We start from the raw sequence: 27,935 nt of genomic DNA on the forward strand, positions 1-27,935 counted from the left end.
ACACACCCCATCCTCTCTCACAAGCCAGATATCCAATTCCTGAGACCAAAATTTTTGATTCCAGAATAACATCTTACAAGTCAAAACATACCCAAGGATTGGATCAGATCACAACCCCTGTGGTCATTAAAGTAGCAATCAAATTAAAGAAAACAACAAAACCTATAAACAGAAAAATATGATCTTGGCTCGCTTAAAAATCAAGAAATACAAGATAAATTTTTAAAGGAACTGGCACAATCCACTGCTGTTAATGTTCCTGATTCCACCAATTATCCTTATCCTAAAGATGAGATTGAGGATAAATGGCAGACATTTAAAGAGGACATAAAAAAGGCAGTAAAACAAACAATTCCCAAATTTGAGAAGAAAATGAGTAAACCCTGGATGAATGACAAGCTACTGAAAATGATGGAGGAAAGAAAGAAAGAAACAAAAAAATTGTCCAGAATACAAGAACTTAAACAAGGAGATCAGGAAAAAATGTAGGATTGCAAAAGAACTATGGGTCAACAACAAATGCAAGAAAATTGAACTTATGGACAAAAAGCATAAAACCAGAGAACTTCATGAAAAAGTTAGAGAGCTAACTAACAAATCTGCTAAAGGGTAGGCTCTCACTGCATTGAAGATACCAGTGAAAACATCCTAATGGAGAAAGACAAAATAGGGGATAGATGGGTAGAGTATTCAAAGGAACTCTACAATCATGATAGAATAGATAAGTCAATGCAAGAAGATTTGGAGAGGCCTACTATTCTTACCTCGGGAAGTAACAAATGCCATTAAGAAACTGAAACCAGGAAAAGTTCCAGGAATGGATGGAATTATGGCAGAATGTCTAAAGGCTTTAGATGATAAAGCTATAAGATCACTGACTGACATATGTAACAAAATATACGAAAATGGACACCTGCCAAAAGATTTTAAGCACTCAACATTCCAACCAATATCTAAAAATTCGAAGACAATCAAATGTGAAGAATACAGAACAATCAGTCTGATCAGTCAGATAGAAAAAGTTATGTTATATATCATCCTAGAAAGAAATAAACATAAAATCAAAATAGAAATTAATGAAACACAATCTGGTTTCCAGGAAAATAAAGGAACTAGAGAAGGACTCTTCAACATTAGAACTATTATAGAAAGATATCTGGAGAAGCAGAAAGAAGTCTACTTGTGTTTTATTGACTACACAAAGGCCTTTGACAATATACAACATGAACAACTAATCAAATGCATCAGAAATTTAGGAGTAGATGGTAAAGATACCAGATTACTGATAAATCTATATTGGGAGCAAACTGCCTCAATAAAAATATCAGGAGAAATTTCGGAGGAATTCCCAGTAAAGAAAGGTGTCAAACAAGGCTGTGTTCTTCTCCTATATTGTTTAACCTCTATATTGAAAATATCTTCCAGCAATTAGAAGAATTTAAAGGAGTCAGCATAGGAGGCAGGAATATAAACAACTTAAGATATGCAGATGATACAGTACTGCTAGCTGAAAATAAAAAAGATCTTCAAAACCTACTAGAAGAGACGCTGAAGCTAAGTGAAAAATATGGACTTAATTTCAACTTCAAAAAAACTAAAACCATGCTGGTAACAAGATAAAAAGGGAAAATACCCAATATAAATATTAAGATCAGAGGAAATACTTTAGATCAAGTAGAGAGTTATATATGTTTGGGTCAACTAATTACAAAGAATGGAAAGTGTAATAAGGAAATATTAAGAAGAATAGAAATTGCTAGATCAACCTTCATTAGCATGAAAAACATTCTGACCTCAAGAGAAATTCACACAAAAACAAGAATTAGGGCTGTCCAAATGCTACGTATGGTCAACACTGCTATATGGAGCAGAAACCTGGACAATATCAAAATATTGCGAAAATAAACTAAAAACCTTTGAGATGTGGATCCTCAAAAGAATTCTTAGAGTCCCATGGACTGCCAAAAAAACTAATTTAGAAATATTAGAGATGATTGGAGAACATAGGAATCTGTTGAAAACCATTAAGAAAAGGAAAACCACCTACTTTGGTCACTTACTAAGGCATGAATCTCTACAAAAAACACTTCTAGAAGGAATGATACAAGGAAAAAGAAGAAGAGGAAGACAAAGAAGATTGGATGAGAAATATTAAGACTGGACCTTTTTGTCCTATGAAGAATGCAAAAGAGAAGCACAAAACCATACATGGTGGAAGCTCATGGTAGTCAACCTCCTGAAAGGAGATGACATTTGACAAGACAAAACAAAGTCATTTACAAGTGAAGGGTCAGAGTTGTCAGAAACTATCCACTGACTCAGGTTTTTGTTCCTCATTCAAGTGTAATTCTGGTGCAGCTCAGAACTTGCTTCCATCTGTGCAGAGTTCAGTGTTGGTAGAAAGATCACAACAAGGTGAAGATACAGTAACTGAAATGGAGGCATCTCGGGCAGTGACAAAAGATAGTGTATTTGTATCTTATGACAGTTTGCACCTAGATCCTATGTGAATTCCAGTTACAAATAAGACCCATTCTGAATACTGTTAAGCTAGTCAAAACTCAGCCAAAGAGAATGGAGACTATGCATAAGTAGTCAAATATTGGTTCCTTATTCTATATTACCCAATTTTCTACTTCTTATCAGGTTACTCAACATATAATACAAGATATCGAACCTAGTGTCTCATCCTTATTGGAAGGTACAGCAGTTTTGCCCTTTAGCCAGTCCTTCGCATCAAGGTAGTCAAGGTAAAGCAGGTTCCATGATGATGTACTGGGATACATCCGGAAGGCTTACTGCTGTCACTCCAGGTAATCATGCATGAAGTACATGATCAGCAGCTTCAACTAGGTCAGAATGTTACTCAGAAGAAGGTACATGAGTAAGTTCATTATCCTAGGAGTCCTTGTTACAGTGCAAGGTCTGTTGCAGATGATACACTACCAAAACCAACCAGAAACATTATATGAAACTGCATGAAAATATTAGATATGAATCTTTGTGTTGCCATATATCAGATCTGGACATGAAAGTGGAGTTGATGAAGATGAGGCAAGAGATGAAATGCATGTGAAATGAAATGACAAGAATGACAGGCATGCAAGGAAAAGAGAAAAAGAATGGAAATGGAAGGAAATATGGCTGTGTGAATAAGACAATTAAAGATTCTAAAGTGGTCCTGGATGGAGATTCCATATTAGAAGTGGTTAAATCAGAACTTGCACAAAGTTTATTTTCCTGGTGGTAGAATGAGCACAGTGATTGAAGCATTGGATATGAGGAATAAAAGAGAAAAATTGTTGGTGGTAGTAGTAGCAAATGATTTGAATGGGAACAAGGAAAATGTCAGATTGGATATCAGGAGGTTGTTGAAGAGAGTAAAGTGTGGTAGGAAAGGTAGTTAGTGTGTTAGCCAGGTATGATAGTGTTGAAGCAGAGAGGAAAGATTATGAATGGTGTGTTAGCATGGATTATGAAGAGGAAGGAGTGCATTTTGTGAAAGTGTAAGATGAATTTAAGGGATGGATGACACTATATAAAGATTGGTTCCATTTAAATGCAACCAATCTGGAGAGAGTGTGTTGCTGGAAGGAAAGGTAATGACTGTAGTGAATAGGGGATCTGAGATAGATCAAGTTGTGAAAGAGCAAGAAAGCAGGATAGGGAAGCTTGTGAATGGAGAGGTGAACAGCATGAGTAAAGGAAACGAGAGAGCACAAACACAGATAGGTAAATGATGAAAGTCAGAGTAGATGAGCAGACAATGCACGAAAAGTGCAGATACTGAATTCAGAAATGAATGTGTGGGTGAGAAAAAAAAAGACTGAAATGGTCTGGGATGGGAGGGGAGAATTTGGGTCTGAGGAAAGTGAAAGAATCAGTGGTAACAGAGAAGAGACCAGGAAAGGTATTGAGGAGTCACATATGAGAAGTTATATCAGTAAGCCTTGTAGAAATGAAACAGAAATGATTTGTTGTTTGTTTACTAATGCTAGAAGTACTCAAAATAAGAGGAATGAAATTGTTGCATTGATTGAGTTTATTTACTCCAAAATTATTGGAATAAGCAAGATATGGTTAAATGAGGAAGATATCCTGACAGGAATAGAGATGTATGGTATGAGGTAGAGGTGATCAGGATAAAATAATTAGTTGGGTGTTGTTACAGACCTAATAATGTGAAGGGTAGTGAGAAGGAAATGTACTGGCAAATTAGCCTGGTAAACAAGAAACAAGTGATCATTACAGATGAGTTTAATTATGGTAATATAGACTGCAATAAAGAGACTGCATTTGGGGGTAAAGAGAATGAATTTCTGGAGTTTTTGAGAGATGACTACCTTAGGTAGTACATAACAGAGAGTACAGGATGATGAGGGGTCAAAAATTTGATCATCTCATCTGATGTTGTTATTGTAAATGGAGTGTCAAATCTTCCAAATCTTCCACCAGTTGGTGAAAGTGATCATGCGATGACAGCTTGAAGGATGGCTAGCCATTTGAGGATTTCTGTTAGAAAAGATATATGTGGAACTATAAGGCTGGTGATATCAGAAGCTCAGGGAGACAGCTTGCAGCAATAACATGGAATAAGGAACTGGATGAAAAAGATATTAACGCTGCTTGGGACCTACTGAAGAACTATCTGATGGAGGCAATAAATGAATGTATTCAAGGGATCAAGAGGTTAATTAGAGTAGGTGTGATATGGATGGATGAATGAAGAAGGCATAAAATCTGGTAAAAGAAGGTATTATGGAAGATGCACAAGATGAGTAATAACAACCAGATGTATGAGGAGTGTATAAAGAGCAGGTGAGGAAGATCACTCACTTGATAAGAGTAGCAAAAGTGCAGTATGAGGCTATAAAAAAAAATCCCAGGGAGTTTTTTCAATACATGGTCAGTAGAAGAAAGAATGATTATGGAAGAATGACACTGATTAGTGAAAATGGTTGAATAATAACCACTGCAGATATTCTTGAAGTATTTAATGAGCAATTCATAAAGGTATTTCATTCTTGTGAATGTGACATCAATCAGAACTTGAATGTAGTGGAAGGAGGAGGATGAGGAAGAGAAACTGTTAGTAAATGTGCAGGAGGTATATGAGGAAATAAAAAAACTTGATGTTAAGCTGTAGGACTTGATGACATTTCACCACATGTATTCAGGGAATATTCCAGGGAGTTAACAATAACTCTGACATATTTTTTTAACATGAGTCTTGCAATGGGCTAAGTTTCAAAGGAATGGAAAGAGAGCAAAATTGTTCCACTTCATAAAAGAGGCGATAAGACTAAGGTTTTGAATTATTGGCCAGTCTGTGTGTCGGAAGTTGTGATTAAAGTGTTTGAGAGGTTAGCCATGAACAAGATTCAGAATTTGATTGACAACAGCAAAATACTTTTTGATGGTTAGCATGGGTTTATTAAGGGATGATTATGTTTTAGCAATCTGCTTACTTATTGTAACAGGTTGACAAAGGCATTAGATAAGGATAATGCATACACAGTGGTATATTTAGATTTTGCAAAAATCTTTGATAAACTATCACATGACATGCTAGTAATTAAATTGGAACAGATGGATAGTAAATCTGTGTGTGTACTGGATTTCTGATAGGTATCAGCAAGTTATCTATGGAGTAGTGATAGCTCAGAAGAGGTAAGCCACTAGTGGTGTACTCCAAGGGTTCTGTTTTAGTTTAACTTGTGTGTTAATGATATTGGTAGAGGTATCGATGGTGATATGCAATAATTTGCAGATGATGCAAAGCTGAGAAGAACTATGAGGAGTAGAGCAGATACTATGGCTTTGCAAGAGGACTTGAATGCACTAGCTGAATTAGCAAGTGAGTGGTGTTATAAGTTCAATGTTGCAAAGTGGAAGGTTTTGAAATTTGGGGAACAAAGATGGGATGTAGAGTTGCACAACTGATGGAAATATCTTGGAGGAGGTAGAAGAGATAAAACAGATCTGGAAAACATAAAATTTCTGGGACTTTTTTGTTGAAACTGTGAGGACAGCACAACAGATTATGGGAACAATGTGGGAGGGTACTAACACGTAGAACTAAGGATGTTATATAAGACTTTGATCGAGCCACATATGGATTTCTGTGCACAGATTTGGTCACCTGGTTTTCAAAAAGATGAAGATGTACTGATTAAAGTGGTTTCTGGAATGTTGAGTATGAAGACGGATTGAGACTATTCAATTTGCAGAAACAGGTGGATACGATGAGGAGGATGGGGGGGGGGGGTTATGATTGAGATATATAAATTGTGAAGGGCTTATTACCAGATTATTGTGGAAGAGGTTTTGCACTGAATAGGAGAAGACAGGGGGGAAAAAACAAGAGGTCATCCCTGGGAACTGTATAAGGAGGGTGTGAGCAAGCAGATTAGGAGCAGTTTTTTTGCATGGAGAATGAGTGATTCGAATGCATTGCCAGGAAGTGTGTGATTGCAGAGATGCTGAAAATATTGCCTCTCTAGCACAATTGGATGAACAACAAAACATTGTGCCCTTCAATTAGAAAAGACCAGCATTTGATTCTCATTGTGATGAGAGGAATCATTATAAGGCCTTTTTCAATTGAAGGTGAGTTAGCCAATCTTTACAGAGTATAAGAGTTTTTTTTCTCCCAGAAACTTAGATTTTTCATCCCACATACAGGCAAATCAGCCATGAGAAAACACATAATTTACAGACAAAAAATACTGTTGTTGTTGGTGGACAGTCAATGGCATTGAGGGTGGTAGTGTCATTGTGTGCAGTTGGAGAATTAAATAGCACGAGAGACGGTGAGGAATGTGTGTGGCAGAGTCGAGTGCTCTCCCATGGGAGTGTCCAAGATCACCTCCCACGGAGGTGTCACACAACAATAACAGTAAACAGTGTGTGTGTGTCAGTTAGAAAAGTGCATTAGAAACTGAATAAGAATGACTACTGCTAAGGTATGAAAAACAAAATTTTGGTCAGTATTGAAATCCAGATGTATAAACGAGTCCAGACAATTCATTGAATTTCATGATAATAAAATCAAATAAAACTATAATATTTGCAAACTAGCATACCAGTAGCCTACCCCATAATTCTGTTGTGTAAATAGTAGTGGTTATCAGCCAGAAAAGTTTGCTTATTAAGTGATGCCATGTTCTAGATTAAGGCATTATATCAATGTATGATGGCTTCTACAGAATCATAAATGAGAATGTCCAGTAATATCACTTATTGTTTTAGCTACTTTTTTAATAACAATCCTGCCCACAAAATATTGAAACCTGAATCTAATTTTAGCTCATCCAAAATTTCAATGAAATTAAGATGAAAAACATAGAAAAATCCAAACACAGAATTTTTCTCGCTACTTCAGACCTCCAAAAAAGTATGTTAAAGATACCAAGCTATTTTAAATATAAACCTGTTTTTTTACTCCATTTCCCAAGTAAGCAAACAGACAAGTCAGTCAAGTTTGCACCTGCAAGTGTTGCAAGTCTAGCTGACCCTGCAGGTAGTGCAAGTCAAGGCAACTTGTGGTAAAGGTAGAATAAAAAACCAGGTTTATATTTAAAATAGCTTGTTATCTTTAACATATATTATACCCAAGTTAAAAAACTCTCTACATCTATCTCTCATCCTGAGATTTTTATTTAATAAGGTTCAAGCACCTTATGGTAACTTGTTTTGGTAAAATATTTATAAGCTCTGTATTACTTAAAACTTAGTATTTCTTAGCCTGGCTCCCACTGATGAGACCTCAATAAAGGTCGAAACTGGTCAGGGTAGTGGCCCCTTGCCTTTAGTACATAGCATCATACATCTCCTCCAGGAGATGTGCTTTGCATTAAGGGTAAATATTAAGAATAGTGATCAGAGCTTATTCTACCTTTACCACGAGTTGCCTTGACTTAGACTACCTGCAGGGTCAGCTAGACTTTCAACACTTGCAGGCGGAAACTTGACTGACTTGTCTGTCAACTTGGTATCTTTACCAAGATATGTTTACTTGGGAAATGGAGTAAAAAACCAGGTTTATATTTAAAATAGCTTGGTATCTTTAACATATATTATATTCAAAGTAAAAAACTCTCTACTCCAAAAAAGTAGAGTAGTAGTGGTCTCATACTTGGAAACAAAATCATCTACCTTTCCAAAAGATGTTTGCAAATATTCATGCCACTTTGGAATTTCAATCCATAGCCTTTATATATATATATCTATCAAACCAAGATATTCTTGGCCAGTAAGGATTAACCCATAGTTATGAAACCAATTATTGATACCCAGTGAAAAAAAAAAAAAATAATAAGAAAAAATACCACCATTTTCATTTTAAAAAGCCATTTTTCTTCTATCAATGCTTGGACAAGGCAAGTAATATATAATTATATTTACTAGTATACCCACTTTGAATTTTGCTGTTATGTGGAAGCTGGAAATCTCACATCGGTGGAAACAGTACAGAATATTGTAAATTTTTTAAAAAATGACCTATTATGTTGTTTTAATTATAAAAAGTTTATTTCAACTCGTTATACATTAAGTTTAGCTTGCCAAGAAATTATATTCTTGTTTAAACCACTATACAAGTATAAACGAACGTTGTTTTAATGTTAAGGACTAGATTTTTAAAACCTATATCGATTCAATAGTTGATTTGAACTTTTAGCATATAACCTAACTTCCACATTGAAAACGGGCAAATTAATATTTTCACCCAGTAAAGTGGATAACAATAAAATAAATTTAAATTGCATGTTTAGCACACAGCAAACACGTGAAACCAATTCACTACTACCATTTCACGGATATAAACAAACAGTTAAACACCACATGTTCAGATATGACAAAACAACGAAATATTTTCCCTGATTCAAATACAATCCCTATGATGTGGAAATTAACCAAACATTCTCCCTGTTACTATATATATATATATATATATATATATATATATATATATATATATATATATATATATATATATATATATAATACAGATCATGTGATTTCTTTTTCACAAAGTGAAGACATCATAACTTTAAGCCACCGGTAAGGGGGCCCGCAATTTACTTTGGCCAATACTATTCATGACGAAGTGGAACAGAAAGCGACGTGGACACTGGAATGCAAATAAATAATTGACTAGCCCCTGACAACTCATCCACCACATTACCCTCCTGGCAAAAAATCTGTTTGTGATACCCTTAGAAGATTTTATATAACGCATAACTTAGTTCACTAAATGTCTCGAACTATTAGTGTAATGTCGAGAATTAAACATTCAGCTGTCCGATTGGGATTGTTAGAAATTCATTATAAACACCTGTGGAATAACACGTCAATATATTTCGTTACAACAGTTTCAATTTTGTTGTCGGAAGCAGATTTCAGTGGATTTATTTATTATTTATGTATTCCATCACCTCCCACAACAATGCGTATGCGGTAAATAGGCAGCCAACCAGTCTTTACTGTTCATATGTGTTAGTGTGTATGTAACCTTCATAATTAAAAACATATCTGTAAGTGGTAGACAAACGGAAATGCTATAATCATAACTAGTACTTACTATACGAGTATATTACTGTGTAAGCAGGACCGTACTTATGCGCAGGCACACGAGGCTCGAGCTGAGGGGCGAAAAATTAAGTCCAATTTAAAGGCACTTTAGCGTCTCATATCCTGCCCGCTTCGGGAAAAGTATAAGTATGGTCCTATGTATAAGTGTGGTTAAATTTGATTTGAAAAATAAATTCGGACTTCCTGACGAAATTAAAAAAATCCTACATCATATTATTATACATTTCTTGGACATTGCCATGGAGTCAAGGAATGATGTGGGCGACATCCTCTGACTTTTGTTCATACATCTACCATTAGCAACAGACGCAACTCATCCACCAAGCAAAAAATCTATTCGTGATATCCTTGCTAATCACACTTGTACAATTTCCAGAGTTCGCCCTCTAGTTCTCTATATTCCAACTAGGTAGTGGAAAACATTTTTTCGCATCGATCCTATAAATCCACTTTAATTACCTATATGTTTGTATGATGGTTCCTCATTTTCGCGTATCGGAGTTTTTGAAACAAAAGATATTCTGTCTATTCTCATAAGGAGCATTCTGTTGACCATTCACATACTTCGTCACTAGTCTATGAATCGTTTCACCACTTCTTCATGTTCATGGAATTCAGGCAACTAGATCACTGAGTAGTCCAGAAGTTGCCTTATTAAAGACTTATCAATAATAATAATAATCTCCGTACTACTACTACTAGCAGGATGTTCTATAACAATCACATAATTAACTGTGCTGTTCAGGCCACATTTGTGATATGCTGTCTAAACTTCACCTCCATCTGTCCAACAGCTCTCAAATTCCTGATTTTATTAACTTCCTTCAGTTCGGTTATGTCGATATAGTACAGAACGTAATATCTTCATCACAAACTGAAAAATCATAACCTTACACTTGGCAACGGTAAGAGAGAAGCAATTTACTATGACCAATGCTATGCCTGCAAAGTTTCTGGAGTAGAAAACGATGTAGACATTGGAATGCAAATATATATATTACTAGCAAAAATTAATTATTTTTAAGGTCTCTGTAACTCAGTGGAAGCGATGCTTGCATTCTCTACACTAGGCCGACTGAAGATAGGTTTACTCTAAAGTCTAGTTTCCAATTGGAGAAACTTTATCTCAGCCGTTTTTCGACTGATTCCCGAATTAGTCGAACTTTCGCACTGGAAAGAGTGTTTTCTCGCAGAAACTCTGGTTTTTCGTCCGGTAAACCGAAGAAAAACGACCATAGAATCCACTCTATTAAAGAGAATATCCAGTTAGGGTTAGGCACCTAGAAAGGGGAGTGCTTGTTTATCATTCTCTTCATCGGTTGCCTCTTATAATTAGTGATAGTCTTGGGCCAGCTATCTATGATTGGCTACTGGTGGAGACTAAACTGCCAACTTAGTCTGTAAAAGCTAAACAGGGTTAAAAAGCATCGCCTACTCGTCTATAAGAGAATAAAGCCATTAGGTGATTTTTTAAACTAATTATTTACAAACTAACGTTACGCTCACTAAAGCTAGCATTATCAAAGTCAATTTAACTCATTTCCAATGAGCGTACAATTCCTTGAAGACAACAAATCAAAATGAAATGGACAACAATCACGTGCATTGAGGGCGACAGTGGGGGTATTCATGATGATTTCTGTAGCAGTCAATGCTGATGGTGATAGGGTGCTCCAAAATCTATCTAAAATCATGTTCTGCTACAGATAATTGCGTTCTATTGTATAAGTTACGATTCCATGTATAAGTTAGCATTTTGGAATGAGAGTAGGGGAGTCAACAAAGTTGAGTCGGAATGTCAACTGCTTATTTAATTTGTAGGTGGGATAATTTATGGCTTCCACGATGGCGAATAACGAGACTTCAGGTTTATCAAACATAGATAGCCTGGTCTTGATGCAAGCGGATAAAAAAATATTTTTAGTTAGGATTCAGTTTCAGTTGGCCAACTTGGGATGTTATCTATCAGAATTAAAGCTTTGTTTATAATTGATATTTTAATTGATATATCGAATTCTTTCAACTTATAATTGTAGTCGTCTGTGATCATGATCACCGTAGCATCGCCTTTGTTTACTTTCTCTGTTACTATATTTTGGTTTAGTAGTTATTTTATTTTATTATTTTTTTTTCATAGTCGCTGTTTTCTTTATTGGAGATGTTGCTGCTTGATGGGTTGCGTTTATAAGTATCGCAGCGGCTTCTAGAATAATGACTTTTGTTTCAACTGGCGAAGTTTGATGGTGGATTCAATCCTTCCCATTATCTGAGGGAATGGTAATTTTACTGTAGCAATAGCAGAATTAATCCTATTGTTTAGTTTTTACATAATTGTGTCAAACTCAGACAAGCTGTGGATCACCTTGTCTGCCGGAATTTGCAGAAGAGTTTTCGATTTTACAAGTTTGTTGAACTTCTTTATTAGACTTTTAATATTTTCTTTATATATTCTTAGTGACCATGCTAAGTATCATGCAAGGGTTTTCTATTTATTCGATACATACAGATAGGGACTGGCTTTCGTGTATATTCTAAGTGCTCAAGCAGAGCAGGCTTTTTAAAAAAAATTTAAAAAAAATTCCTTACACACGTAGAAATTAGGCTGTTGACCATACAAAATTTAAAATAGTTAAGTCTATTAAAGTAACTAGTACGTACGTTGTTAAAGGCTTTCATGTTTTCGCTGGTAGCTTTTCCATAAAGGAGTTTTTCCACGTATCAATTTACGAAGTTGTTCCTTCGAATTCACTTCGAATATTATTCACTTCGAATAATAGGAACTTCGTTTCTGGAAGAGAAAACTGCATTGACATTGGAATGCAAATATATCATTTACTAGCTTAAATTAATTACTGATCAGATAAAAAGCCAACGTTACACTATCTGGTAACAGCACATGACCTAAAAAACCCGATTGCTGAACAGAACCGACAGTAAGATTTTGATACCATATTTTGCTAATTTTATTAATAACATAACATTGATAACAAGATTAGCTAGTAAATTATTTTTGATCATTCCAGTGTCTAAGTAGTTTTCTGTTTCATGTTCCAGAGAAATCGACATGGATAATACCGACAAATACGGAATGAATTCGTATTAATTTTGCCAATTCTTACACACACGCATGCACGCACGCACGCACACGCACGCACGCACACACACACACACACACACACACACACACACACACACACACACATTGATCCCAAATACAGGAAGTCAAGAGACATATAGGCGCACCAGAACCGTGTGTGGTAAGTGCAGATAAGGAATGAGATAGAAGTTTATTAATGTTTTTCTTTTCTTTCAAGAGTTGCAGGTTGTATATTTGTGAACACCTCATGAGGAAGACTATTCTGGAGACCAGAGGTAGACTGAATAAAAGAAGAAGAATAGAAACAAATTCGTTATATTTGCAGTTGTATGTAAACGGGTGCTGGGATGCTGCAACTGTTGCAGTAATAGAAATTGGTGGAATGATGATTACCAATTCACTGGAGCAGTGACCATGCATGTACCTGTAGAATAGACACGGGGCTGAGACAGTGCACCAGCAAAAAAAACAAAAAAAAAGTTCATACGATAAAATACGATAATACATATTTTATCATACCTCGTTTTGAATCCATTCACCATTAGATAACTTACAATCGATCCTGGCAATACATTTCAATCACTCCCATGTCTCTATGCGAAGAATCTAGTCCCCACACCCCTACGAACCGCACTTTTACACAACTTTCTCGGGTGGCCCCTAGTTCTTTGACTGTTTGTAATAGAGTGAAAATTTTTATTTGCATCAATTTTATAAAACCCATTTAATATCTTAAAAGTTTCTGTTATGTCCCGTCTTTTCCAGGGACATGATAGAAACTGAAATTTGTAACTCACAAATCTTCAATATATCCTCGTAGGAAGTATTCCACAGATCTGTCACCATCTTGGTCACTCTAATCTGAATGTTCTGGACCAGCTCCTATTCCCCAATAAACTCAAGTGACCAAATCTGTGAGCCATAGTCAAGATGTGGCCGAATCATAGCCCTTAAAGAGGGATAATAACTTCTTTATCTTAACTTGTTAGCATGATTTTTGAACTCCAAGGAATTCGTCGAGCTATTTTAAAAACTTTTGCAATATGCCCTCTGAGCTTTAAATCTTTGTCTACCATTATCCCCTAGTCTTCAGCATCATCAATTTTCTGCACACCAATACCATCAATATAACACCACATGCAACCTTTTCAAACCGAAGTGCATAACCTTACATTTCCTTATGTCGCAGAGCTAATGTTATTGAGTCAGTATCACCGTCATCTGGGGTCGTGAAGGGAGAAATTATAGACTCTTGGAAATGACTTCCATACAAAGAGAAACCAATCTCTATATCATGACGTAGGCTCGAAACTGTTTATTCTCTGTACTTCTTCATCAGACATGAATAATCAGCTCCTAATTTGGAGCTGATTATGCTCCAAATCAGTTGAAGAATAATCAGCTGGATTATGCTCCAGCTGATTTGGAATCCTCCTCACTGGATGCTAACTAATGATTGCCTTTTTTCTCTTTGTATGGAAGTCATGTCCAAGAGTCTATAATTTCTCCTTTCACGACCCAAGATGAAACTTATGACGTCACAAATTAAATATTTGTGACGGTCACTCACAGTATGTGGAAAAGAGAAGGAGAAAATAGAAATAGGAAACCCTCCTTTAGAGGCAAATATGGAAATTTCAACTTTAGTCCACCAATAAAGCAGAAAGTTCATGTGGATGGGATAGGCCTACTGTTGGTGCATAATTTCGCATTTCACCGGGCGATGAAGAACATCTACCATTTAGTGTCTAGTTTACATATCTTCCAACTAACAGGGTATCTATTTATAGGTATTATTTCTGGGAAACGTCCCATGCCAGTCCTCAAAGCGAATATTAGTTATATGGCAATTTAGCTTATTTTTGTTTAGGTGTGCCCCTTTTAAAATGTCATTAGATTTTTACTCAAATTTTAGGGCAGTAGCGATGTTTTATATAGACAGATATATGATGAATATATAGGAGGAAAAATTCGGACATACCTTTGTAGGATGTTACTGGCTGTCTTCTAATTCAGCAGCATCCCAGCGTGTGGCGATATACATTCATCTGCTATTAAAGGAAGGAAGTATGATTGAAAGGAAGTGGGGTTGGAAAATGTGGGTTAGAGGTTTGTGGGAGAATTATTGGTGAGGCAAGGGTTATGTGAATTTTTGAAAAACCTGTTTTTTTATATTATTAAAGGTGGGTGGTAACACCAAATCGGCATGACATATTATTCATTTATTTTCATACCCCTCCCAAACTGTTCTCTGCCCACCTTTAATATATTTCAAAGAGTTAATAATAATATAATAATATATTATATAATATATATCTAAGAGATTCCCAAGCATACTTCAGATGTTGAGGAGGAGTGGGAGCTGTTCAGAACAGCTGTCACTACCTCTACATTCTCATGCTGTGGCAGAAAGCGGTTCAGCGTGGCGAGGGGCAGTGAGAAAAGGACACCTTGGTGGAACCAAGAGGTAAAAAAAGCTGTCCGGGCAAAAAAGGAGGCCTACCTAACATAGTTTAGAGTGAGGTCACCTGAGATGCGTTTCCGGCACGCTGAGGCACGAAAAGCTACTGCTGACGCAGTAAAGCCAGCAAAGCAGGAGGCTTGGGAATCCTTTGGAGAAAGATTAGACTCATCCTATTCCAATGCAAACAAAGTATTCTGGCAGACCATCCGCTGTCTTCGAGGGAGGAAATCGTGCACAGCAAGGGCAATTAAGGCTTCTGATGGTGCACTTTTAACAATCGAGAAGAATATCCTCAACAAATGGAGGGAATTCTTTGAGAGCCTTCTTAACCCTGATGGCCCAGCAGTTGTGGACATCCAAGTTATGCCGATCGGCAGATGACTAGTCTCACAGCAGAAGAGGTAGAATTAGCAATAAAATCGCTAAAATCGGGTAAGGCTGCTGGCGATGATGAAATTCGGCCCGAAATGCTAAAAGCCTTAAATCGAGACGGTGTTCTCTGGCTGACTTAAGTGTGTCAGGCTGCTTGGATATCTGAGCGAGCACCAAAGCAATGGTAGACAGGCATAATGATACTAGTCTTCAAGAAGGGAGACCTGAGAGATTGCAGCAACTATCGTGTCATCTCTCTGCTCAGCCTGCCTGGGAAAGTATATGCTAGGTGCTTGGAAAGAAGGTACAGGAGCATAGTTGAATCAGTGTTCCAGGAAGAACAATGTGGCTTTCGTCCTGGTAGAAGCACAACTGACTAAATCTTCACTTTAAGGCAAGTCTTTGAGAAATCCTGGGAATATGCTAAGAATGTCTACACATGTTTTGTGGACTTGGAGAAGGCATGCGATGACCTGATTCCTTGGAAAAGCTTTGGCAAGTAATACAGGAGTATGGAGTGGATGGCCAACTATTAGCTGCCATCATGTCTCTGTATGAATGCCTGGAGTTTTGTGTCAGGGTAAACAGCACAAAGTCTGAACCTTTCACAGTCTCCGTTGACCTCTGCCAAGGGTGTGTTCTGTCACCCCTCCTTTTCATAATATTTATGGACTGGATTGATAGGCACAGCCGAGGCAGTGAGTGTATCAGAATTGGAAGATGTAGCATCGGACGTCTGCTTTTTGTAGATGACCTAGTTCTGCTTAGCTCTTCCACAGATGACCTCCAGCAGACCCTGAATAGGTTTGTAGCTGTTTGTGCAGAAGCCGTGAAGATCAGTGTGGCCAAAACTGACACATTTGTGGTTTCAAGTCAACCATCCCACTTCACTCTACATACATGTGAGTAGAGCCCCACTGAGGAAGGTAGAGAAGCTTGAATACCTTGGGTCCATATTCATGAGTGATGGAAAGTGGAACGTAGAGCTAGATACTCGGATTGACTCAGCAAGCGCAATATTGCAGGAGCTTGGCCGTTCGGTAGCATTGAAGTGGGAGTTAAGCCGGAAGGCAAAGCTAGCTGTCATCAATACAGTCTATGTCCCGATCTTCACCTAAGGTCATGAGAGTTGGGTAATGACCGAAAGAATGCGGACACGAATCCAATCGGCTGAAATGCGGTTCCTTCGATGGGTTGAAGGGGTGACAAGACTCGAAAGAGTCAGAAGCTCTGCAATTCTGGAAACCTTCAATACTCAAGCCCCCCTTCCTTTCAATCATACCTCTTTCCATTAACAGGAGATGAATGTATATCACTTTAATAATATTAAATAATAATCAGTACTGCCTAGGCTGACCATAATTCCTTGATACCAAAACGGGACGATATTATGTAATATTCTGTATTCATGAAAAAGTAAGACTATTAAAAAACGTTTACTTTGCCCAATATGTATGGTGATAAAACATTGGTAATTATTGCTTCTGATTTGGTACGTGCCGAAGAAAATTTTGGTTCATGGCTTTTATTGATCAATGTTGACAAGCAGTCATTTGCGCGAAAACTTTGGCTGTGACCCATAGTATGATAAGCAACAAGAGCTCCACTTGTTGCAATTTTATTACCTTCGCCATCACCAACACGTCTCACCATAAACGAGCTAATGTTTTAACTAAAGCCATTGTAGTTTCAGCATCCTTATGTTTCTGGCTATGTAGATATCGCTTCTACCTTCATGAGCAACGGAAAAATGGACATTACAATGTCCATTTTAGTTCCATCACTACACAGCTTGTCCAGTTTAATAAATTTGAATTCTTTCTGGAAATCGTCATTAAAACTGCAGTTTCTCCTCTTTGACATTCCAAGGATAGACTTAGAGATATAAAAAGTAAAACTTAAAACTTTAAAAATTGTGAAATTTAAACCACCTGCATTAATAACAAAGCCACCGGTTAGCATACAGACAAAACAGAAACTAACGCTAGCAGAACATACGTCTGAGACGCAAGTGTTATTATTATTATTATTATTATTCCTGACACACCTCCAAGGCGTCCGAAGACTCATCACGGGAGGACATCTACAACTGTCTCAACCATTACACCGAACCTCTATTACGAATCATCTCCATCAACGCCATCTACTACCCATCACAACTAGTATTTTTTGTCTGCAAATTGCGTGTGTTCTGAAATGCCGATTTGTCTATATGCGGGATGAAAAACCCGAGTTTACGGGAGAAAAAACCATGCGATGTTGCCAAAAGGTATTTATTATTTCCTCTGAATAAATCAATGCAGATATCGATATTTAGTATCGAACAAAGCGACTCCATGTTTATACAAATTACTGGTATCTATGATATTGATATACGATTATAGGTTATGGATAATAATTTTATGATCGACCAATATTAAAGTATATTGATAGGTTTTATTAAAAATAGGACAAAATTGATATTTATATTAAAGCGACGAGACTGCTGGGAAATATGAAAACAACGGTACTGTCCCGTTCAAAACGATACATATGGTCATCCTAGTACTGCCCTAAAATTTGAGTAAATAGCAAATGACATTTTAATAGGGGCACTCATATACAAAATGGGCTAAATAGCCATAAACATAATATCTATTTATAGCGAGAATACTCGCTGGTTTCTTTTGTGGAACCAAATAGATTCCTTAAATAAACTAGGAATTCTGCCACAATGTTAAGTAATCCTGCAGGATCTCGATCACCCACATAAACTTTCACACTTTCACTCTTATTAGCTGCTTCATCAAAGAACAGAATAATTTAATCACTTCAGAGAACAATATACTTTGCTATTCTCTACTCCTCTGTACACACCTCGGTTTCTCCTGGAATCATCTGTTACAACCATTTTTAAACAAATGCCCACCGGCTGTTTTATTACCCAAATTATCTTCCTCCCCCATTTTCTCCAATTTATCCAGAAGAGTGTCATGTGATATCGAATGGTATCCTCACTCCAGCAAGCAAAGAAAAACTAAATGAATTATTACTACTAGCTGAAAAAAATGATGATGATATTATCTGCATCCAGGAAATCAAAATTCTGCAAACCACCCAAACATTAAAAACAAGATAGGCCTCTGGCCAAAATGGAGCAGGAATTCTGATAGCAATCTGACATATTAAAGTTGTTGAACTAGACATAGTAAACTAAAATGCAAGGAATCCAAATACTGGAACCAAGTAAAAGGCCATTAAATATATTCAATTGTTATCATCCTCCTAAGAAACCTGGACGAAATCTCTCCAGTCTATTCCATCTCATTGATGAAAACTCGATTATCATAGCAGACACCAATATCAAACACTTGCTGTGGGGTTCTGAGGAAATAAATTCCCGAGGTGAAAACCTGAGTAATTTCTTAGATGAAAAGAGACTAATAACTCTCAATAGTGGAGAACCAGTTGTTTGTCTCATTCTTGTGATACAAAAGATGCTCTGGATATTTTTGCGATGTCTCCAGATCTTCATGACAAAGCTATTTGGTCTGTTTTGGAACCAGCAGGAAGTGACTATACCCCATTCTTAATTAACTTGAACACAAAAATTACCAAATCCACCCCAATAATGAATATATCATTGGAACTTCCAAAAGACAAATTTGGTGAAATACTAGTATGAAGTAAACAAAATGCTGAAAGATCACAAATACCATGGTAACCTAAACAAAGACTACGTAACTTGAAAGAATACTATTCATTTAAAATAGCACATCATAGAAGTAAATTTTTTAAAAAGTGGAAACCAACAAACAGAATAAAGAAAAAATCGGCAATGCACAAAATCATGGAAAATAAATTTCCCTTGGATTGTCCAAATAAAATAGTCAACTATCCAGCATTTCCTCCAAATCAAGATTGGAAAAATATAGTTATTAATTTGAAAATGGGAAACAAGAGAAAAAATTCTAGAAACCTGAAATCTTGAGATTATTAACACTTTCAAAAATAATGAAATATGGACTGACTTAATAAATAACTACACAAATGACTCTAGAAATCCAATTTACAATTATGGGAGTTCATACCAATCTATGACTCTGAAATTATAGAGATGAAAACAACCAACCATTATAGGATGCAACTCTTGCCATGCAAAATTAATAGCCTTTAACACAGCACTGCAGCATTTGAATAAACAAAACCCAAAGGAATTTATATTTTTCACAGTTTCGTTCTCACTGAAAGACATAGAAAAAAATATAAAGAAACTTCATTAGAATTCCGAAGTAATTTCCTAATGGATTCAATTCCCTTATGTGATTAAATGGAAATGAAAGTGCAAATGAAGTTGCAAAAATTGCTTCAATATCAAGTGATACCGCTTGATCTTTTTAAAACTATTCAAAAAGGAACGCTAAAAAAATGATTCTCCAGGACATGACTCACCACTGGTATTCAGCAGAAAATCCAGGAGCTACAATCAACTTCAAATTTAATCGCTGTGCCACTACCATTTTCTCTTGCCTCAAGACTGGCTAGACAAGACCAATGAAGTTTAGCAATGGCAAAAAATCTTCCCCATCTGCAAAATCTGTAATATCGAGGAAGCATCACCACTGCATTTACTAACTTGTATAAATATTTCTAAATGTGAACGTTATAACTTTGGAAAGGTGCTGTATAAACTTTAGGACTTTGACCTCAATGGTCTGGTATAATAATACCATGTGATAATAAAAAAATCTCACGTTCAGCGCTAGATGTCCAAAAAAAGGCCAAGTTCAATTCTAGTCACCGACCGGAGAACTCTAAGCCTTTTTCTCGACACTTTTCCTAGTCAGCTGGTCTCCCCCCGCCCCCCACGAGTAGGCGGGTTTAACTGTAGTTCTATATACTTCACAAAAGGACTACAGTATCATCTGACAACCTTTCAGAAAATTGTTATCCTATATACACTGTTCGCAAGCTACTATTAAATCCACCTGCTCGCTAATGAATATAGTACTAATGCAAAAGAATTTACATCTATATCATACTTTAGCTCTTTTTCCCCAAGTTTCGCTAAAATTCTCAAGAAATTTAAAATCTGCACTTCTTTTACTTCTGAATCCAATTTCCGTTCTTACTCGTCATGTTTCCTTTCAGATGTACTGAGTAAGAACGGAAATTGGAAACGATAAACTCCAGATGTTTCCAGGGGTTTATTGCTTTTCATGTAACTACAACGTGCCCTGTTTTGGTCAGTCGAAGAATCCATTTGGTTGCGTATGGAAGAACATGTAAGAGATATCACGTGTGTCAAAAATACCAGTGCACTGTGTAAATACGTTCTTAATTCTACTCACCCTAATGATGAAGATTCTGTCACTTATGTAGTTATCTGGAACAAATCAGGAAACATTTTTAGATGCTAGAATAAGCTTGAGAAAAGAATGGTTGAATCAACAGAATTTATCCTCAGCCCAGTCCATCTTAATGATAACGTTAGCGATAACCTATCTGATTGTCCACCTTTGACATTCAGATGTCAACAATACTATTGCATCCAGAATACCTTTAAATGTCAGCAATCCATTTGGAAGTTAATTTATAGCTGTTGTACTCATGAAATATATATTTTTTTATTTCTCTTTTCATGTTATTCACATTAAATTTCTTTAATTTGTGCATGTGTGTAGAGAAGCTATTGTAGCTCAGCAGAAGTGGGTTTGCATCTTCTGCACTAAGTGGTGCCAATATAGGCTTAAACTCTAGTCTATTCGCCGACTAGAGGAACTTTTTATATGTCTTTCTTGAAGCAATTTACACGATAGTCTATCTTTCGGACAAGCGATTTTGCACCCGGAATCTCAAATTTTTTCCCGTAAACTCAAGGAAATTGATATAGAACTAGAATAATAATAAGAAAAAGCTAACACCTTTTATACCCTTATAGGGAGTAGGCGAGGCCTTTAAACCCTATCTAGATTTTGGAGACTGAGTGGGCAGTTCAATCTCAGCCGGTAGCCATTCAAAGATTACTGGCACATGTCTATTACGAATTATAGGCAGTCACCAATGAAAAGCCGGCAAACAGTGCCCATCTCTTGATACCTAACCCTAACAGGATATGTTACTGCCTGAAATAATGTTGGTTCTACGGTCGATTTTGTGGAGTTTACGGTGTTAATCATCCGAGTTTCCGTGAGGAAAAACCCGCTTGCTCGTGTTGGAGTTCGAATAACTCGAGAACCGGTTAAAAAAAGGCTTAGAAAATGTTCCTGTAGTCGGCGATTTGACTCGAACAGGATATAAGCGCCACTTCCAGTGAGGTACAAATGCCTTTCCCCTAGAACTAGAACCCACATTATTTCACCCAATAACATATTGTGTATGGTACACGGGGTCGCCAGAAATATCAATCGTCTCTTCATCGCTTGCCACTGATAATTAGTTCTGGTTTTGGGCCACGTATCTCTGATTGGCTACCGGTAGTCTTTGAGGTGTCCTCTTAGTCTCCAAAATTTAGATAAAGATAAAACTGTCTCGATACTTCCAATAAGGGAATTTCAAGGCAGTATGATTTTCATTTTTCTAGAAAACTTCATCGCGTGCATTACATGGAAATGAAAAAATTAGAGATATACAAAAACATTACTTGAAAACATCTACAATAGTTTTAAATTTTACCAACGAGTTACTCTCTGACCACCTGCGCTGTTGTTCTCGTGCAGGAAGGCGTGATCTCGCGATCTTGATAAGTGAACAGCAAAGGTGTGTACCAATCAAAAAGAATGTAGCTGAGGTTGACATCACAGTGAACAGTGTTTAGTGCAACTTCTGTTCATTACAGAATTTATCTTTCAAGTTTATTATATATTTATATATCATTTCACATCTATACCGGTTTATGGTGAGTATATTGCTATAATCATCATCGGGATCAGAAATATTGAGATCACTGGATAAAGCTGTTGCATTAGTTCAGAGGCATGTTGATATCTCTGAGATGTTCTACGATACGACGCTGAACTGATTTCTCAGATTGTTCATAATAAGTGGAATTGCAGCCCCACCAAACACAGTATGCACCTGGATACTTCAAATTATTATATTTTTGTTTTATCGGACGAAGCCAGGATTGAAGGTTTGTTCTCCACAGAATCAAAAGAGTCAATAAATATTTACGGCTAATACACTCCTTAAGAATTTTCTCCTTCTTGGAAACAGAACTAATATACCGAACAGTGAAATAACCTTTCACAACATTGCAGACCTCAATAGAGTGTGTAGGAGAATTGAATAACAGTTCAGAGATCGACTGTTTATAAAAACAATTCTTTTGAAATATCGACAAAAAGAAAAAATAATTAACTGCTCATCTTAATAATTAACTCTTATCATTCTCCAGATCCTTACGTTCAATGTCCAAAACCTAGTTATGTTTAAAATTCTGATTCCCTATACTGGAACAAAAGGTGTTAGTGGATTCTTTAATAATAATAATAATAATAACTAATTATTATTAATTATCGATTATTAGTATTGATGATACTTGATTCATTGATATTATTAATAATAATAATATTATTATTAACTATTTATTATAGAACCTGTGTAGCTCAGTAGAAGTGGCGTTTGCATTCTACAGCGCTTAACCCCGCGAAGAAAGGATTTGATGGTTGGAATCTAGTCGCCGACTAGAGGAAATTTTTCTAAGCATTTTTTCGGCCTGTTCCCGAGTTAGTCGATCTCTGGCACGGGCTAGTGGGTTTTTTCGTCCCGTAAACTCAAGAAAATCGACCGTAGAACCCACACTATTTTCAGACATTAAAAATATTGTGTTAGGGTTAGAGACCACTAGATGGCTGCACTAGCTTGCCACCTTCTTCACTGCGTACCGATGAATCAGTGATAGCCTTGGGCCAGCTATCTCTCTGATTGGCTACCAGTGGAGATTGAACTGCCCACTCAGCCTCCAAGGCTCCAAGACTGTTTACCCTAAGTTAGTTAGGGTAAACAGTCCCGCCTACTCCCTATACGGGAACAACATAGGCGTTATCTGATTTTTTTTTACTATTTATTATTATTATTATTGCAACATCGAAGTGGCTTTTTTACTTTTACATAAAATCCCCAGATCCTTACGTTCAACAATACCTTAACATTATCCCGTGGAAAAAACCTGGCTTTTATGAGATTCATTGGTCTTATGGCATTTGCTATATAGGCCAGATAGGAAACTCGGGGGAGATTTGCATGTCTGAACATGTAAAAGACTTCGAAAAAGAAGATAGCATAAATCATGCTAGGCAATCCACACAACTACTACAAGCCACCAAGTAGTTTGGCAACAAACACAAATGCCATATATTGATCATCATTGTTTTACACAAAAGTTTCAGGATGCCTCGCAAATGCTAAGGATCAGCACACAATGTAACGAAAATCAAGTCTTAAACTTATACCAAGTTTGATCTGCTTTTTTAAAAATGTAACTGCCACTGTCCTAGGATACACCATGTCTCATGCCACAGAACGTGACCACAACAACTGTCAACATGCAAACAGTAATGAATTCAAACTTTATATTTTAATTATTACTTGTTTGTATGTACCAGTTGTGAAGAGTTTTCATAATATGTAATATGTGTAATTAATTGTTTCTAGTCTGTTGTGTATAACTTTTGAAACTTTATTATTTTTATCCAATCCCCACGGAGTCAAGAGACTTATCCCGTAGGTCCCACTGACACATGTAAAGTCCATAGTAAATCGACTAAAATGCATTCACTGTACTCACCACACTCACATGCAATGCATTCCAATCACTCACAACTCTTCAAGCAAAAATTTACTCCTTCCCCATTGCTCATACCCGCGTTATACAACTCTCAGGAATGTTGTCTCTGTCAACCCCTGTGTTCAGATATTCAATGATAAATGTCACCCACGCTAATCTGGTAATTACCCCTTACCAACTGATTCGTCTCGATCATGTATTCATCAGGCTCTGTAATTTGCATGATTTCAATCTTTACACATATTCCACATACCAGAAACCAATTTAGTTAATCATCTCTGTACCTTCTCCAATATCTCAACATCTTTTTGAAAATCTGTCTACCAAATCTGTGCACAGTAATCCATATGTGTGAATGAAATCACAACATCCTTACTTCTACATGTCAGTGTTGTCTGCATCATTGCTAGAAACTGCTGTGTTGTTCTCAGAATTTTAACAAATGTCAACAAAATAAATTTTAAGTACTGTTCGCCATCACCCCCAGATCGTTCCTGTCCTGCACCTCCTATAAAATATCCAGATCAGTCCTTTACCCTGCATCCCATCTTTGCTTACCAAAATTTAAAACTTTATATTTTGCCACATTAAACTGTAATTCCCACACCCATTCAGACAGTTTTTTTACATCCTCTTGCAAAGAACATCTGCTCTACTTCTCATAATTCTCCTCAACTTTGCATAATCTTCAAACAACTGAATTACTAAATCACCCTTACTAAGTCACCATGATTCAATATATATGTTAAAGATACCAAGTTAATTTAAATATAAACCTGGTTTTAATTACTCCATTTCCCAAGTAAGCAAACAGACAAGTCAGTCAAGTTTGCACCTATTGGGTATAATAACATATATTATACCCAAGGTAAAAAAATTTCTACATCTATCTCTCATCCTGAGATTTTTATTTAATAAGGTCAAAGCACCTTATGGTAACTTGTGTTGGTAAAATATTTATAAGCTCTGTATTACTTAAAACTTAGTATTTCTTTGCCTGGCTCCTATTGATGAGACCTCAATAAAGGTCGAAACCAGACTGGGTAGTGGCCCCTTGCCTTTAATACAAAGCATCATACATCTCCTCCAGGAGATGTGCTTTGCATTATGGGTAAATATTAAGATTAGTGATCAGAGCTTATTCTACTTTTACCATGAGTTACCTTGGTCTTGCACTACCTGCAGGGTCAGCTAGACTTGCATTACGTGCAGACTCAAACTTGACTTGTCTGTTTGCTTACTTGGGAAATGAAGTAAAACCAGGTTTAAAATAGCTTGGTATCTTTAACACACACACACACACACACACACACACACACACACACACACACACACACACACACACACACACACACACACACACACACACACACACACACACACACACACACACACACACACACACACACACACACACACACATATATTAAGGATAGCAAGTAATTTTATAAACTTGGTTTTTTACTCCTTCTCCCAAGTAAGCAAAACAGTTAAGTTTGCACCTGAACATAGTTCAAGTCTAAAGGTAGTGCAACACCAGGGCAACTCGTTGTAAAGGTGGTCTGGTCACTATTCTTAGTATTTCCCATAATGTAAAACACATCTCACTAAGAGATGTATACTGTTATACATGGGTGGGGGGGATCACTACCCAGACCGGTTTCAACGTTTTTTGAGGTCTCCTCAGTGAATAGCTAGATCCTGAAATACCAAGGTTTTTAGTAATACAGAGCCTTATCAACTTTACCTATACAAGTTGCTACAAGGTGCTTTTACTTTGAATAAGAAACTCTGGATGAGATAAAGTTCTGAAAAGTTTTTTGCTTTGGGGATAATATATATATAAAAAACTTTTCACATCTTTATCTCATCCAAAGTTTCTTATTCATCAGTGGGAGCCAGGCTACAGAGCCTGTGTAGCTCAGTGGATGTGGCGTTTGCACACCATCGCGCTAGGCCGCACGAAGGAAGTCTTGGTTTCGAGTCTAGTCGGCGACTAGAGGAAATTTTTCTAAGCCTTTTTTCGACCGGTTCCCGAGTTAGTCGGTCTCTGGCACGGGCAAGCAGGTTTTTCCTCCCGGAAACTCGGGTTTTTCGTCCTGTAAACTCAAGAAAATCGACCGTAGAACCCACATTATTTCAGACATTAAATATATTGTGTTAGGGACCACGAGATGGCGGCACATTTGAGCCGTCTCTCTTCACTGCGTACCGCTTAATTAGTGATAGCCTTGGGCCATCTGTCTCTGATTGGGTACCAGTGGAGATTGAACTGCCCACTCAGTCTCCAAAAGTTAGATAGGGCAAATGGCCTCGCCTACTCCCGTATATACGGGAATAAAAAGGCGTTAGCTGATTTTTTTTTTTTGATATATATATACAAAACATCATACATCTCCTCTAGGAGATGTGTTTTGGCATTAAGGGTAAATATTAAGATTAGTGATCAGAGCTTATGCCACCTTTACCACGAGTTGCCTTGGTCTTGCACTACCTTTAGGATCAGCTTGACTTGCATCACTTGCAGGCGCAAACTTGACATTTTGTCTGTTTGCTTACTTGGGAAATGGAGTAAAACCAGGTTTAAAATTGCTTGGTATCTTTAACATTATTATACCCAAGGTAAAAATGCTTTCTACATATATATATGTATGTATATTATATATAAAAGACCTTATTATATATATATATATATATATATATATATATATATATATATATATATATATATATATATATATATATATATATATATGTATATATATATAATAATATATATATAAAAGACCAATATTTTCCCCCTCTACAACCTGTATTCTATTCCTTACCAATCTTTCCAATATCATAACGACAACCACTAGAAACATCTGTCTTAGCATATTTGTGTAGTGGGACTATTATGCTGCTTTCCGCTTATTTTGGATATAGGGTTTTGACATCGATCCTCCATGGTTTGAACCTCTGTCAATGAAAATCGTGTCAAGCTTTTAATTTACCGCATCCATCTGCTCTGAGCTCTCATGTTATTGCATCATGCTTGTATTTTACTTACTTAAGTGTTAAAGAATGGATAGTTAATATCAATCGGGGCTGTTTATCAAATATTATCACTCTAATTCTCAGCTATAGTGTTCAATTTATGAATAATAAACACGTAAAGTTTTAAATAAAGATTTTTAGGTAAGATTAAGAATTTGTGATTTTAAAAAAAATTGGCAATTGTCCCTCTTTTCAAGATGGCGGGTGGTGAAACGGTATCATTGCAAGGACAGCCTCAGCTGAAAAAACAAGATCTGTCAAAATTAGTAAGTTTATTTTTTAATTTTAATTATTGCATTATTTTATTTTTAAATCATCGTCAAGTTTTATTAAGAACTTTTGTTTTGATATTTTGCTTCCCTCATCATTTAGGATTACATGTCTCCTTATTTCTAAATACCTTGCAAACATATGCATTTAATAATAGATCAAAGGCGATATTTAAAATTAATATTCCTTAAAAAAACCTGTGTGCGATGTAACTTTCTTGTAGATGTGGCATAAGCGAGTTAAATATAAATATTTTAGACGCCATATGAAGAGTCTACATTGAAATTTGTGGTGTTATGAGATATAATATGATATAAATACTGCTTTAAGAA

The 27,935-nt window shown here is 36.5% G+C and overlaps 2 protein-coding genes across 2 annotated transcripts in view; one reads left to right on the top strand and one right to left on the bottom strand.

Annotated features, from left to right (window-relative positions):
- Window positions 1-8,795, bottom strand: part of S2P (membrane-bound transcription factor site-2 protease) — a 151,255-nt gene extending 142,460 nt beyond the window's left edge. The window contains exon 1 of the mRNA XM_090411953.1: window positions 8,419-8,795. The gene's annotated coding sequence lies outside the window, so the exon portion shown is untranslated. The remainder of the gene's footprint in view (window positions 1-8,418) is intronic.
- An 18,441-nt stretch (window positions 8,796-27,236) lies between these two features.
- eIF2gamma (eukaryotic translation initiation factor 2 subunit gamma) overlaps window positions 27,237-27,935 on the top strand; it is a 183,349-nt gene continuing 182,650 nt past the window's right edge. The window contains exon 1 of the mRNA XM_090412319.1: window positions 27,237-27,599. Coding sequence (XP_090268445.1) covers window positions 27,531-27,599 — 69 coding nt within the window. The 5' untranslated portion in view covers window positions 27,237-27,530. The remainder of the gene's footprint in view (window positions 27,600-27,935) is intronic.

This window comes from Typopeltis vanoorti, chromosome 22, assembly GCF_054136105.1.
Source record: "Typopeltis vanoorti isolate ZY-2024b chromosome 22, IOZ_Tvanoo_1.0, whole genome shotgun sequence".
Classification (NCBI taxonomy): domain Eukaryota; kingdom Metazoa; phylum Arthropoda; class Arachnida; order Uropygi; family Thelyphonidae; genus Typopeltis; species Typopeltis vanoorti.